We start from the raw sequence: 15810 nt of genomic DNA, 5'->3' as shown, positions 1-15810 counted from the left end.
TCCGTCATCTGCAAAATGGGGGTTAAGACTGTGAGCCCTATACGGTAGAGGGGCTGTGTCCAACCTGATTATCTTGTATCTATCCCATCAGTTAGAAGAGTACTTGGCACATAGTAATTATTATTATTAAAACCATCTTGGTTGAAAAGGAGGGGAATTTAATTCACTTCCAAGAGATATCAGGTGCAAGTGTGGAATTTCCTCCATCTAGGGAGTTGGTCTAAAAGAAATCTTCCCATTGAGGGTTGGGGAATCACAGGAAGTCAGATTTATTGAATGCTTCCTGTGTGCAGAACACTGTACTAAGCACTTGGGAAAGCACAATACAACAGTAGACAGACACATTCCCTGCCCACAACAAACTTACAGTCTAGAGAGGGAGACAGACATTAATATAAATAAATAAATAAATTACAGATATATACAAAAATGCTGTGAGGCTGGGGGTGGTGGTGAATAAAAGGAGCAAGTCAGGGTGCTGCAGAAGGGAATGGGAGAAAAGGAAAGGAGGGCTTAGTCAGGGAAGGCCTCTTGGAGGAGATGGGCCTTCAGTAAGGCTTTGAAATGGGGGAGAGTCATCGTCTCTACTATATGAGGAGGAAGGGCGTTCCAGGCCAGAGGCAGAACGTGGGTGAGAGGCTGGTGGCGAGATAGATGAGATGGAGGTACAGCGAGAAGGTTAGCATTAGAGGAGCGAAGTGTGTGAGCTGGGTTGTAGTAGGAGAGTAGCGAGGTGAGGTAGGGAGGGGCGAGGTGATGGACTGCTTTAAAGCCTGTGGTGAGGAGTTTCTGTTGGACGCGGAGGAGGATGGGCGACCGCTGGAGTTTCTTGAGGAGTGGGGAAACATGGCCTGAACGTTTCTGCGGAGGAATAATCCAGGCAGCAAAGTGAAGTATGGACTGGAGTGGGGAGGCAGGGAGGTCAGCAAAGGAAACTGCTACAGTAATCAAGGGGGGATAGGGTAAGTGGATTAACATGGTAGCAGTTTGGATGGAGAGAAAAGGGTGGATTTCAGTGATGTTTTGAAGGTGGAACCGACAGGATTTAGTGATGGATTGGATATGTGGGTTGAATGAGAGAGAGGAGTCAAGGATGACACCAAGGTTAGGGGCTTGTGAGACAAAGGATGGTGGTGTCATCTCCAGTGCTGGGCGAGTCAGGAGAAAGACAGAGACAGTGTTTGAGCCAGTATACCCAGCCACAGGTAATAAGCCAGTAGCCATTTTGGGCAAGAGGAATGAGAAGTGGCAGGATTGGTCGCTAGAATGTCTCATGTTTGATACCTGTCTACCTGTTTTGGTTTGTTTGTTGTCTCTCTCCCCGCTTCTAGACTGTGAGCCCATTATTGGGTGGGGATTGTCTCTTTTTGTTGCCGAATTGTACTTTCCAAGCGCTTGGTACAGTGCTCTGTACACAGTAAGTGCTCAGTAAAGATGATTGAATGAATAGAATGTACATACATTAAAAAATGTATGGGTGTAAGATCACCCCCCCTTATTTTTTGTACTTATTTTTTCTTATGGTATATGTTAAACACTTAGTAGGTGCCAGGCACTGTACTAACCGCTGCAATAGAAACAAACTAATCAGTTTGGACACAGTCCATGTCCCACATGGGGCTTATGATCTTCATCCCCATTTTACAGATGAGATAACTGAGGCACAGAGAAGTGAAGTGACTTGCCCAAGGTCACACAGCAGACGAGTGGTGGAACTGGGAGTAGAACCCAGGTCCACCCTCCCCTGGTCATTCGTTCAGTCATATTTATTGAGCGCTGTACTAAGCGCTTAGGAAAGTACAATGCACCGAGATTTTTTTCCAGCTTTGGGACTGGAAGCCGGGGTTGACTCCCATTCAGTTAATCAGTAGTGTCTGTTGAGTGCCTTCCCTGCGCAGAGCACTGTATTAAGTACTTGAGAGAGCACGGTAGAATTAGTATGAGAATTAGCAATACATTTGGTATTAATAATAATGATGGCATCTGTTAAGCTCTTACTTTGTGCCAAGCACTGTTTTAAGCGCTGGGGTGGATACAAGGTAAATCAGGTTGTCCCACGTGACGCTCACAGTCAATCCCTATTTTACAGATGAGGTAACTGAGGCACAGAGAAGTTAAAGTGACTTGCCCACATGTCCATGTACTCTTCCAAGTGTTTAGACCCAACTAAACACTTAAAATCAACCACTCCCAGCCTAGGGTGGCTGTCAGGGAGAACAGTTCTCATACAGATCCTCCAAGCATCGTATTTCTACATGGCTTAGGGGAAAGAGCCCGGGCTTGGGAGTCAGAGGTTGTGAGTTCTAATCCTGGCTCCACCACTTGTCAGCTATGTGACTTTGGGCAAGTCACTTCACTTCTCTCTAATTCCATTAAACTCATCTGGAAAATGGGGATTAAGACTGTGAGCCCCACTTGGGACAACCTGATTACCTCGTATCTCCCCCAGCGCTTAGATCAGTGCTTGGCATATAGTAAGCGCTTAACAAATGCCATCATTATTATTATTGCTGCTTGACTTGACCCCTCTGGGCCAGATGTCACTTTGCTTCCCAGATGGTTTTTCTAAAAAAAAAAACAACCTTCTGTCATGTCTCCCCACTCCCCAGGATCCTCCAGTGGTTGCCCATCCACCTTCACATCAAACAGACACTCTTCACCGTCGGCTTTAAAGCGCTCCATCACCCTGCCCCCTCCTATCTTCTCTTGACGATATCCTACTGCAACCCAGCATGCCCAATTGGCTTCTCTAACGCCAGCCTACTCACTCTACCTCAGCTGACCTCTCTGCCATATCCTGGAACTCCCTCCCCGTCTATCTACGGCAGTCTACCACTCTCCCCACCCTCAAGGCCCTATTAAAATCACATCTCCTCTAAGAGGCCTTCCCCAACTAAGCCCTCACCTCCCCTGTTCCGTCTTCCTTCTGTATCATCCTTCACTTGGATTCGTACCCTCGATTTCACCCCAGCCCCACAGCACTTAGATACTTATCCATAATAAGTTTTAATGCCCGTCTCCCTCTCTAGACTGGAAGTTCTTTGTGACCAGGGCCCTGTTTACCAAATCCGTTATACTGTATTCTCCTAAGCACTACTTAATACAGTGCTCCGTGCAGTAGGTACTCGATCAACACGATTGATTTTTCTTTTTTTTTCTTCTGTCCTACGTACTTATGCCTGTCACACGAGACATTTATTGGAAAGGATGCGCCGACGTGCTGACATCCTTGCTCTTCAGATAGTTCCTTCCTTCCTCCCACTTGGGCCCTCATTCTCTGTAAACAGAGTAGCAGTGTAGCCTAGGGGAAAGATCATGGGTTTGGGGGTCAGAGGGCCTGGGTTCTAATTCTGGCTCTGCCACTTCTTTGCTTTGTGATCTTGGGCAAGTCACTTAACTTCTACGCCTCAGTTTCCTTATTTGTAAAACGAGGATTTAATCCTACTCCCTCCTAACTAGACGGTGAGTTCCATGTAAGTCGGGGACTCTGTCCAACCAGATTATCTTGTACCTACCCCAGTGTTTATTATAGTGCTCGATTCATCGTAAGCGCTTAAGTACCATAATTTTTATTGAAGTTCTTACCCAGACTCCTTTCCAGGGTCTTGGGCCTGTGACTCCCACTCTGTATTGCTTTCTCAGGTAAAAAGCCTATTTCTGTCTCTATTGCTTTTTGGTACCACTGACTTTATAATGAAAAAATAAAGTGCCAAAATCCAATTCAGATGGAGAAGTGGTGCAGATGTGGATTTAAAAAAAATAAAAATAAAAAAATTCCACCTGCACAGGCTTTAATACTAGCTATAATAGCTAATGAGTGCAGTAAATGGGATGAGGTTCTTTTCAACCTTTCTGAAGTTACTTGTTCCTTCCCAGGGCTTAGGGTGTACCTCACTTCTCTGTGCCTCAGTTCCCTCATCTGTAAAATGGGGAGTGAGACTGTGAGCCCCACATGGGACAGGGACTATGTCCAACCCAATTTCTTGTATTCACCCCAGCGCTTAGTACAGTACCTGGGGCCTAGTAAGCACTTAAATACCGTAATTATTAATATGGAAAATCAATGGGGTGAAATTGGGTTTAGGACAAGCTGGTTATTGGGTTTCAGGATGGATGCTGATGAAAGATTCCATTTGTTTTTCTCCACAGCTAACTGGGTTGTTCCAATTCACAGTCAGACTGGCATCTGAGACAGAGGCTCGCTTCACCTCTGTGGAGAGGATCAGTCACTACATTAAGGTCAGACTGCCCCGAAGTATCTGTGCCCAATTACGTCTTTCCCCAAATTAGCAGTTTCAGCTGTTTTGCTTCCTGAGAGAAATCTTGAGGGGAGGAGCTTCATGCTTTAGAACTATGCTCCAGTAGAAAAGAGAATAGAGTGTCTGGTAGGGACATATTTATTTATCTTTTGGTGAGGCAAGGGCCTGGATGACCTTTACTTGGGTGGAAAGGGAATGCCTTTACCCCTAAATCTGTACTCCAAAAGACTTGTTCTCCCTGTCTCTTTTGCTTTTTTCCTCTTGCTTTTTTCTTCTCGCTTTTTTCTCTTGCTTTTTCCTCTCGCTTTGTCTCTCTCACCCTCTCCCTCTCTCTCTCTCCTTCTCTCTGAATCTATATAAATAAATATATATAGACCCTCACCCTGGAAGCTCCAGCTCGAATTAAGGACAAGACTCCCCCTCCAGACTGGCCTCAGGAAGGAGAGGTGATCTTTGAAAATGCAGAGATGAGATACAGGGAGAACCTTCCTCTGGTCCTGAAGAAAGTTTCTTTCACCATCAAACCCAAAGAAAAGATTGGCATTGTGGGGCGGACAGGCTCAGGTGAGGAGAAACCTGTCTCTCTTTCTTTACATCTGAAGAGAAATGTCATTACAGTGATGCTTAAACCTGCCTCAACCATGAGTGTCTGAGTTGACTGATTGGACATGCCTTCAGATCAGACTGTGCTTTCTGGTCCTGGAGTCTTTTTGTTACTCTCCTCTGCATTTCTTGGAAAGTACCTCAGATCTTGACTCTGTTTATTGCCATTGTTCTTGTCTGTCCGTCTCCCCCGATTAGACTGTAAGCCCGTCAAACGGCAGGGACTGTCTCTATCTGTTGCTGACTTGTTCATTCCAAGCGCTTAGTACAGTGCTCTGCACATAGTAAGCGCTCAATAAATACTATTGATTGACTTGTAAATGAAAAGGAGTGCAGGGGCTCTTTCATTTGTATTGTGAATTTTTTGATATATGTGTGTATTCACATTTTTTTAATATATACCACACAAGTGTTAGTAAATACATATGTAATAATAATGGTGGTATTTATTAAGCACTTACTATGTGCCACGCATTTTTTCTAAGCATTGGGGTAGATACAAGGTAATCAGGTTGTCCCATGCAGGACTCACAGTCTTTATCCTGTGATAGCACAGGATTTTACAGATGAGGTAACTGAGGCCCAGAGAAGTGAAGTGACTTGCCCAAAGTCACACAGCTGACAAGCGGCAGAGCCGGGATTAGAACCAGTGACCTCTGACTCCCAAGCCCGGGCTCTTTCCACTGAGCCACGCTGCTCCTCCATAATAATGGTATTCGTTAAGTGCTTACTATGTGCCAAGCACAGTTCTAAGCGCTGAGGTAGATACAAGGCAATCGGGTTGTCCCACGTGGGGCTCACCATCTTAATCCCCTGTATACGGTTGAGGTAATTGAGGCACAGAGAAGTGAAGTGACTTGTCCAAGGTCACACAGCAGACAAGTGTCAGAGCCAGGATTAGAATCCACGTCCTCTGACTCCCAAGCCCGGGCTCTTGGCACTAGGCCATGCTGCTTCGTTTGCTGCTGATTTCTAAGTATCCGTGTAATTGTGCAACAGATCATTAAAAATATAAGCTAAGGCAGTCGTCAGCCCAAATATTTCACTGATCTTGTGAAACATAGTTCATTCAATAGCAAACTAAATCTCCCATAAAAGAAATGTACACACATACACACACACACACACACACACACACACAGAGGAACAGAAGTTAAGGTAAGGGTTACAGTGTAGGATTAGTGTTCAGTGATCATTCATTCAATAGTATTTATTGAGCGCTTACTATGTGCAGAGCACTGTACTAAGCGCTTGGAATGTACAGTTCGGCAACAGAGGCAATCCCTGCCCATTGACAGGCTTATAGTCTAATCGATGTGCTTGACACCGCATGAGTGATTTAACGTGACAATTGGATGTGTTTTTAAACTCTTAGTTAATCGCATGACTGTTGATGGTGGATGTCGTATTGAGGAATCCGCAAGGCCTAAGAGGCAGCAAAGGGCTCCTGAGCGTGACCTTCACCTTAGGCTTTTACCCAAACTGCTGATTTGGGGATGTCTTAACTGCCTGCCCTCGTGCATTTCCTTCTGCCTCACTAGGGAAGTCCTCTCTGGGGATGGCCCTCTTCCGACTGGTGGAGTTGTCCGGAGGCTGCATCAAAATCGATGGGGTGAGAATCAACGATATCGGCCTCGCCGATCTCCGGAGTAAACTCTCCATCATCCCTCAGGAGCCGGTACTGTTCAGCGGCACCGTCCGGTGAGTAAGAATCGGAGAAGCGAGAGCCATCTCTCTGCCTTCACCGAAAAATGACCTGAGTCTTCTCTGAGATTCCATATGTTGAACTGCTCTGGGAAGACTGAGAAGCGGAAATTTCATATTGAGCCGTTGCTGTTCCTCATATACCTTCCATTTGCCGGCATCGTTCTCGCACAGCACGCCAGGGGTTTTCCTCCTCGAAAGACACTGTTTCCCTGTGGCCTCGTGATTTCACCTGAAATAACCCTCACACGTTGATCCCCCACCCCGACTACCTGTCAGTCCTTCCCCACTCCACCAGGCCCTCGCGTCTGCCTACCCAAGAACACTCACCAGAGCCGGGTTCAAGAGCAGCAGCCCGAGCCAAGTAGGTGAAAAGAAAAGCTGCTCTTTCTGCCTCTGGATTTCGTGCTTCTAGAGCTGCTCGGTCTCTTCCTGCCGTGCTCCAGCGGAGGTGCGGACTCTGGGGAGCTGATGACGGTGGTGGCAGAAGCCGCTTCCCTCGTCACCAGTTGGGTCAACGCCGCTCCATTTCTCCTAGGCCTCTCCAGAGTTCCCAACTCTTCGGGGAGCCGGAGAGACCCATCTAGACTGTAAGCTCGTTGTGGGCAAGGAATGTGTCTGTTTATTGTTGTGTCATACTCTCCCCAGCGCTTAGTTCAGTGCTCTGCTCACGGTAATAATAATAATAATAATTAATTCACCCATATTTATTGAGCCCTTACTGCGTGTAGAGCAGTGTATCAAGTGCTTGGGAAGTACAATTCAGCAACAAATAGAGACAATCCCTGTCCACAGTGGGCTCACAATCTAGAAGGAGGGAAAGACAGACATCAGTATCAGCATCATTATAAATAAGTAGAATTACAGATGTATATACACACATTAATAAAATGGAATTATAGTAAGTATGTACAAATATACACAAGTGCTGTGGGGTGGGGAGGGGGTAGAGCAGAGAGAGCGAGTTGGGGGAGGGGGAGCAGAGGAAAAGGAGGGCTCAGTCTGGGAAGGCTTCCTGGAGGAGGTGAGCTTTCAGTAGGGCTTTGAAGGAGGGAAGTGTGCTAGTTTGGCGGAGGTGAGGAGGGAGGGCATTCCAGGCCAGAGGTAAGACTTGGGCCAAGGGTCGACGGCGGGACAGGCGAGAACGAGGCACAGTGAGAACGTTAGCGGCACCAGAGGAGCAGAGTGTGTGGGCTGGGATGGAGAAGGAGAGAAGGGAAGTGTAGTAGGAGGGGGCAAGGGGATGGAGAGCTCTGGGGCATATCTGTCCCTGTTACACAGTATATGGTTTTGGTAGATGTATCAGATTTATTCCTACTGGGCAGGCTGCTTAGGCTAGTAATAGTAATAATAATAATAGTTATGGTATTTGTTAAGCACTTTGGAGATGCTAAGCACTGTGGTAGGTACACTACAGATCAGACAGGCCCTGTCCTACATTGGGCTCCCCATCTAGTGGGGAGAGAGAACAGGTTGAGGAAAGCGAGGCCCAGAGAAGTTAAGTGACTTCCCAAGATCACACAGTGGGCAAATGGTAAAATTGAGATTAAAACCCAGATCTCCCCATTCCCAGCCCCGGGCACTTTCCATTAGGCCACACTGCTTATATGGTACCCTGGGCCAAGCTGTTAAACAGCTGCAGATTGCTAATAAACTCTTTGTAAATTTTTAGCAACCAAATGAATGCATTGCTAAATGGAGGCAAAAGCAATGAAATTAATGAATAAAAGTATTTTGTATCAGTTTCTTGCCACTATAGTGTTAGTGGGTTGGCAGAGACCCTGGCTCAGTACTAGGGCTGATAGAGGGTCCGAGAACAAGAGAGGGGGAGGAATAAACAGAGAGAGGGATGACGACAGAAAGGAGGAAAAAGCTCGAGACAGTGCTGAGGAGTCAGTTGTATGTGAGTACTAACTGTGCAGAGCACTGAACTAAGCGCTGGGGAGAGTACAACAGTAAACAAACACATTCCCTGCCCATGACGTGCTTACAGTCTAGAGGGGAGGGAAGGAGAGACCCACAAATGGTTATAAAAGATTCTATTTCCCCAGAGGATTTCTTCCCCTGAGGCAGGCGACACAAAGTAGCAGGAGAAATGCCCATCGGAGCCTGCTCTTTCTCCAAATCTGCTAGTAGCCTGGCTTAGTGGGCACGAGGAGCCACAGAGCCAGGGGTTGCTCGCTGGCCTTTCTGAGATTCAGGGAGGACTGTTTGCAAAACAGTCAGTTGTATTTATGGAGCGCTCAGTGTGTGCAGAGGACCGTACAAATCACTGGGAGAGTACCACCACACAGCAGTAGAACAGGCACATTCCTTGCCCACAATGAGCTTCGGTCTAGAAAGGGAGACATTAATATAAATAAATTACATTTATGTAACATAAGTGCTATGGGAGTAGGAGGAGGGGTGAATAAAGGGAGCAAGTCGGGGTGATGGAGAAGGGAAGTGAAGAAAAGGAAAAGAGGGCTGAGTCTGGGAAGACCTCTTGGAGGAGATAGGCTTTCAGTGAGGCTTTGAAGCTGGGGAGAGTAATACAGTAAATTTGTTCCCCTACCCTCAAGAGACTCACAACCTGAAAGGTGGGGCGGGGCTGCTGAGAGGTTGAAAAGACTGAGCACCTGAGGAAGGATTTCAAATAAAAAGACAAAAAAAATAGGACTAAAAAGGCAGTGATAGTCACAACAGGAGTACCAGAACACTGTGGTTGAAGGAGTCATTTATAGGCTTCTTCCTGCCCGGGCTATTCAGTCAGTCAGCTTTATGGAGTGCTATGAGCAGAGCACTGTACTTGAGTGCTTGGGTGACTCAAATAGGGTGGGTAAGCATAGTCCTTGATTCTAAGGAGCTTTGATCTAGTGGAGGACAGGAACACTAAAATACATTAGAGATAAGAAGAAGGAATGAAGTATAGGAGGATGTAAATAAGCGTATGGGGGTGGGATGAGTATCAAAGTGCTTAGGGGGTAGTAATAATAATAATAACAGTATTTGTTAAGCGCTTCCTATGTGCCAGGCACTGTATTAAGCGCTGGGGTGGATACAAGCAAATTGGGTTGGACACAGTCCCTGTCCCATGCGGGGCTTCCAGTGTCCGTCCTCATTTTATAGATGAGGTAACTGAGGCCCAGAGAAGTGACCTGCCCGTGGTCCCACAGCAGACAAGTGGCAGAGTTGGGATTAGAACCCATGACCCTCTCACTCCCAGGCCCGTGCTCTAGCCACTGTGCCATGTTGCACTTGGTGTCGACCCCAGTGCGTATGCGACCCAGAAGGGGGGAAGAATAGGGTGGAGAGATGAGGGGTTGGTCACGGAAGGCTTCCTGGAGGAGATATGTTTTTAGTAGGGCTTTGGAGATAGCTAGAGAGGTGGTCTGTTAGATACAAAAGGGGAGGTTGTTCCAAGTAGGAGCGAGGGTGTGAACGAGGGGTCAACGATGAGAGAGGTGAGATAGAGGCACAGTAAGTAAGCTGGTGTTAGGAGGATTGAAGTGTGCAGACTGGGGTGTAGTAACCTTGGGATTATCAATCAATTATTGAGCGCTTTCTGTGGGCAAAGCCCTGTCCTAAGAGCTTGGGAGAGTACAATACAACAGATTTAAGACACACTCCCTGCCCATAATGAGAATACAGTTTGGAGGGGGAGATGGACATTAACAGGAATAAATAAGTAATCTGTAATATGTAATTTAAGGCTATATGCCTAAGTGTTGTGGGGTTGGGCGGGGCAAATACCAAATGTCCGAAGATCTCAGATCTCAGTGCATGGGCGTTGTTGAAATTATCGTCAACTCATCTCTCTCATTCAACCCACGTATTCGGCCTGTCACTAAATCCTGTCAGTTCAACCTTCATAACATCGCTAACTTCCACTCTTTCCTGCCCATTTCCAACTGCTACCAGTTTGGAGAGGAAGGGGCGAAGGCTAGAGATGACAGGATTTGGTGACAGATTGAATTTGTGGGCTGAATGAGAGGCAAATTGAGGATAATGCCAAGGTTATGGGCTTGTGAGACGGGATAACTCAAAGGATAATTCGTAATGCCAGGTTAAGTAAGCATACTTAGTAATAATTGTAAAATTTCTCAAGTGCTTACTATGTGCAATGCACTGTGGGAAGATATAGGATAATCAGTTGGGACCCAGGCGTCCCAGATGGGGCTCATGATCTAAAGGGGGAGGGAAAGCAGGCAGAAAACCGCCATTTTAGAGATGAGGGCTAAACAAGTGGAGCTCACAAGTGAGTAATCGAGCTAGTGTAGAACCAGCCCTAAGGATGCTGATGTGGTTACTTGCTAGCCCCTTCTTGGAGCCAGGCTCTCTTCAAAGCTTTATCGAAGGCACATCTCCTCCAAGAGGCCTTCCCTGACTAAGCCCCCCTTTCCTCTTCTCCCACTCCTTTCTGCATCACCCCGACTTGCTCCCGCTATTCTTCCCCCACTCCCAGCCCCACAGCACGTAGGTACAAATTTGTAATTTTATGTATTTATATTAATGTCTAGACTGTAAGCTCGTTGAGAGCAGGGAATGCGTCTGTTTATTGTTGGATCGTATTCCCTCAAGCACTTAGTACAGTGTTTGACACACAGTAAGTGCTCAATAAATATGATTGGCTGTCTGATTCTTTCCCAGGGGAAATTCTGGGGGATAGTCTACCAATCAATCACACAGTCACCTTACCCCCTACTACCCTACCTTGCAGCTTTCCTGTGACAACCCAGCACGCACACTTTGCTCCTCTAATGCTGACCTACTCACTGTACCTCGATTTCGTCTATGTCACCGCTGACCCCTTGCCCACGTCCTGCCTCTGGAGTGGAACGCCCTCCCTTTTCATATCCGACAGATGTTGACGCTCTCCCCACCTTCAAAACCTTATTGAAAGCCCATCCCCTCCGAGAGGCCTTCCCCGAACAGGCCCTCATTTCCTCGTCTCCCACTGTTTTCTGTGTCCCCCTGGCACTTGGATTTGCACCCTTTATTCACCCCTCCCTCAGCCCCACCGCACTTATGTACATAGCTGTAAAATTCATTTATATTAACATCTGTCTCCCCCTCTAGACTGTAAGCTCACTGTGGGCAGGGAACGTGTCAATCAACTTGGTTATGCTGTACTCTCCCAAGTGCTTAGTTCATTCAATGGAATTTATTCAGCGCTTGCTATGTGCAGAGCACTGTACTAAGCGCTTGGAATGGACAATTCGGCAACAGATAGAGACAATCCCCGCCCTACAACGGGCTCAGTCTAAACGGGGGAGACAGACAACAAAACGAGTAGTCAGGCATCAGTACTATCAAGATAAATAGAATATATATATGCACATCATTAATGAAATAGAGTAATAAATAATATATACAAATATGCACAAGTGCTGGGGGAGGGGAAGGGAGAAGAGCAGAAAGAGGGAGTAGGGGGAAGGGGGAGGGGAGGAGGGGCAGAGGGAAAGGGAGGGTTCAGTGTGGGAAGGCCTCGTGGAGGAGGTGAGCTCTTAGTAGGGCTTTGAAGAGGGGAAGAGAGTTAGTTTGGTGGATGTGATGAAGGAGGGCATTCCAGGATGGTGGTAGGACGTGGGCCAGGGGTCAACGGCAGTACAGGGGAGAACTAGGCCCAGTGAGGGGGTTAGTGGCGGCAGAGGAGTGGAGTGGCTGGAGAAGGAAGGAAGGGAGGCGAGGTAGGAGGGGGCAAGGGGATGGAGAGCTTTGAAGCCAAGAGTGAGGAGTTTTTGCTTCACGTGAAGGTTGATAGGCAACCACTGGAGGGTTTTGAGGAGGGGGGTGACATTCCCACAGCGTTTCTGTAGAAAGATGTTCCAGGCAGCAGAATGAAGAATAGACTGGAGTGGGGAGAGACAGGAGGAAGGGAGATCAGAGAGGAGGCTGACGCAGTAATCCATTTGGGGTATTATGAGAGCTTGAACCAGCAAGGTGGCAGTTTGGATGGAGAGGAAAGGGCGGATCTTGGCGATGTTGTGAAGGTGAGACCGGCAGGTGTTGGTGACGGATTGGATCTGTAGGGTGAATGAGAGAGCAGAGTCAAGGATGATATCAGGGTTGCGGGCCTGTGAGACGGGAGAGGACGGAGTCCGTGAAGCCAAGGATGGATAAAGTGTTGAGGAGAAGGGGATGGTCGACAGTGTCAAAGGCAGCTGAAAGGTCGAGGAGGATTAGGATAGAGTAGGAGCCATTGCTCTGCACACATTAAGCGAGCAAAATATACGATTGCCTATTTACTAAGCACTTACTGTGTGCAGAGCACTGAGTAAGTGCTTGGGACAGTTGGTAGATGTGATCATGCCCAGTTCTCTGTTTCAGACATCTTATTGGCAGGCCTTGGTTACAGTGGTGACTGCAGAACATAGGCCATCTCTGGGGAAAAGATTCCTGGGAGGGGGATCCTGGCATTTTGGCGTAGTGGATAGAGCACAATCCTGGGCCTGGCTGTCAGAGGTCATGGGTTCTGATCCCAGCTCCACCACTTGTCTGCTGTGTGGCCTTGGGAAAGTCACTTCACTTCTCTGGGCCTCATCTGTAAAAGGGGAATTAAGACTGTGAGCCCCATGCAGGACAGGAACTGTGTCCTACCTGATTTGCTTCTATTCCCCCCCAGCACTTAGTACAGTGCCTGGCACACAGTAAGCGCTTTGACAAATACCACTTATTATTATTATAATCACCCCTAGTCATCTCTGTTGCAATTTAAACAGCAGGAGGTTAGTTTTCCCATAAAATGGACAACATTCCTGCCCCCTTACTTCTTGTGACTAGCTCTACATTATCCCAGTAGCATTCTGAGTGTTCCGGGCATCTTTTCCAGCCTTTCATAAACGGATATCGGGCAGTGTAACGAATAAGATTAAGGAGGCTCACAAGTTCATTTCAGCTGTTTATAAAAGCATTCGTGTCACAAGGCCAACAACTCGCAGGAGATGGAGGGAGGGGTCAGCCAGCCTCCCCTTTCCTTTGGGTGGATTGGGCCTTTCGTTTTTCAGCGTGGCTCAGTGGAAAGAGCACAGGCTTTGGAGTCAGAGGTCATGGGTTCGAATCCCGGCTCTGCCACTTGTCAGCTGTGGGACTGTGGGCAAGTCACTTAACTTCTCTGTGCCTCAGTTACCTCATCTGTAAAATGGGGATTAAGACTGTGAGCCCCACGTGGGACAACCTGATTCCCCTGTGTCTACCCCAGCGCTTAAAACAGTGCTCTGCACATAGTAAGGGCTTAACAAATACCAACATTATTATTATTATATCTGAAATTTCAGTGCCCCATATCTTCCAGGCTAATGAGAGCATAAAAGAGACCTAGTTCCTTCCCTCAAGGAGCTTCCTGAAATACTGTACACAAGGTCTCTCTGCTTAGTCCTGAGGGATGAAAAGAAATGAGACACGTGAACCCGCAGGAGGGGAAAAAATCTGTGAATTCCAATCGTGGACCACACTCAGTCTTGTCAGACACAAGTCTGATACAAAGTTGAAATTCTGTTTCACTTGCTACTCTAGGTCAAATTTGGATCCTTTCAACCAGTACAGCGAAGACCAAATTTGGGATGCCTTGGAAAGAACGCACATGAAAGAGTGTGTAAGTAAGATGTAGACTGGAGGGGTCTCCGTGGATCTGGTGGATAGGAAATGGTTCTCCCGCCTTCCTGCCCTCCAGCTGACTTGTTTCTTCTGACTTTTTAGAAAAAGATTATGCTGAGGAGCAGCTTGGCATTGTGGCAGGAGCTTGGGCCTGGGAGTCAGAGGACCTGGGTTCTGATCCCGGCTCCACCACTTGCCGGCTGTGTGACCTTGGGCACGTCACTTTCACTTCTCTGGGCCTCCTCAGGAAAATGGGGATTCAGTACCTGTCCTCCCTCCTACTTAGACTGTGAGCCCCACGTGGGACAGGGTCTGTGTCCAACATTATTAATTGTCTTTACCCATGTGCTTAGAACAGTGCTTGACGTATAGCAAGCGCTCAACCAATGCCATCATTATTATTATTCCCTGAACTTCCTTCGGTGGTGGTTTTTGAAGTTCCCACGGCCTAGAAGAAACTGGAGCACAAACTCCAGCTTCATTTTTGTCTCAGAGAAAGTCCTCTAAGTCCACATCAGTGCTTCCTTTCTGAGGCACAAACTCCCTGGGGTGGGAGTCACGCTCTCTGCTTCAGTCCTGTGGTGTGTGTTTCGGGAGGATCTGAGTCCTCGCCCCCGGGCGCCTGGGAAGAGGATGAGGAGAACTGAGAGAAATCCACTCATCTGTACCATTTCTCCCCCTCCAGATTGCTCAACTACCTCTGAAGCTTGAATCTGAAGTGCTGGAGAATGGAGACAACTTCTCTGTGGGGGAGCGACAGCTACTGTGCATAGCTAGAGCTTTGCTGCGGCGCTGTAAGGTGAGGGAGGATCAGTCGGGAAGCAAGCCGGGCCTAGTGGAAAGAGGCCGGGCCTAGGAATCGGAAGACCTGGGTTTTCATCCCGGCTCTGCCACTTACCTGCCGTGGGACCTTCGGCAATCCACTTCACTGCTCTGTGCCTCGGTCTCTTCAGATGTAAAATGGGGATTAAATCGTACTTAGTCTGTGAGTCCCTTGCAGGACGGGGGAGGGTATCCAACTTGACTGTCTTGTGACTACTGCAGTGCTTAGTACAGAGCTTGGCACATACAGCTTAAAAGGTACCATTTTTTTATTTATTGAGCACCTACTCTATGCAGAGCACTGTACTAAACACTTGACATAGTACATATAGATCCACTGGGATGGAAGTTAAAAGAGAGAATTGACTGGAGACCTTGTTGAGGCCGGACCAGAAAGTTTTCCTCCCACGAGGACCAATAACATGCTCAGAGAGGAGGGTTTCTCTTATTTAGTTTGGACTCGTTGCGTATAGTTCCTTGAGAATTGATGTGAGGCCCCGTTCCTGCCTTCGTCACTTCCTGCTTACGCCTTCTGCTCGTCTCCTGAGGGCTCTCCTCATTCTCCAGAGGACCCCGTTTTCAGATGGCCTAGAGCATTCTTGATTTGAGTGTTAGTGAGCACACATCTCTTTGTTCCAGGGGTAAAAAGGAATGCTTTGTTCATATGACTTGGAAAATCATTTTCTGAAGGGGAAGGGAAATGAGCCCTATGAAACTGAGGAAGATTGATGAGTCTTCTTTCAAGGTTGCAGCCTTCATACACACAGCGTGGCTCAGTGGAAAGAGCCCAAGCTTTGGAGTCAGAGGTCATTAGTTCGAATCCCGGCTCTGCCACTTGTCAGCTGTG

General features: G+C 47.5%; 1 protein-coding gene across 5 annotated transcripts in view; it reads left to right on the top strand.

The window, feature by feature from the left end:
- Positions 1-15810, top strand: part of ABCC5 (ATP binding cassette subfamily C member 5) — a 105784-nt gene that overhangs the window by 77437 nt on the left and 12537 nt on the right. For all 5 annotated transcript variants that reach the window (XM_029074063.2, XM_029074070.1, XM_029074079.2 and 2 more), the window contains 5 exons: positions 4150-4239; positions 4634-4823; positions 6404-6563; positions 14061-14139; positions 14827-14940. In XM_029074063.2, coding sequence (XP_028929896.1) covers positions 4150-4239; positions 4634-4823; positions 6404-6563; positions 14061-14139; positions 14827-14940 — 633 coding nt within the window. The remainder of the gene's footprint in view (positions 1-4149; positions 4240-4633; positions 4824-6403; positions 6564-14060; positions 14140-14826; positions 14941-15810) is intronic.

This window comes from Ornithorhynchus anatinus, chromosome 1 (assembly GCF_004115215.2).
Source record: "Ornithorhynchus anatinus isolate Pmale09 chromosome 1, mOrnAna1.pri.v4, whole genome shotgun sequence".
NCBI lineage: Eukaryota > Metazoa > Chordata > Mammalia > Monotremata > Ornithorhynchidae > Ornithorhynchus > Ornithorhynchus anatinus.
Note: the sequence above shows the minus strand (reverse complement) of the source record. Positions and strands in the feature narration are given on the sequence as shown.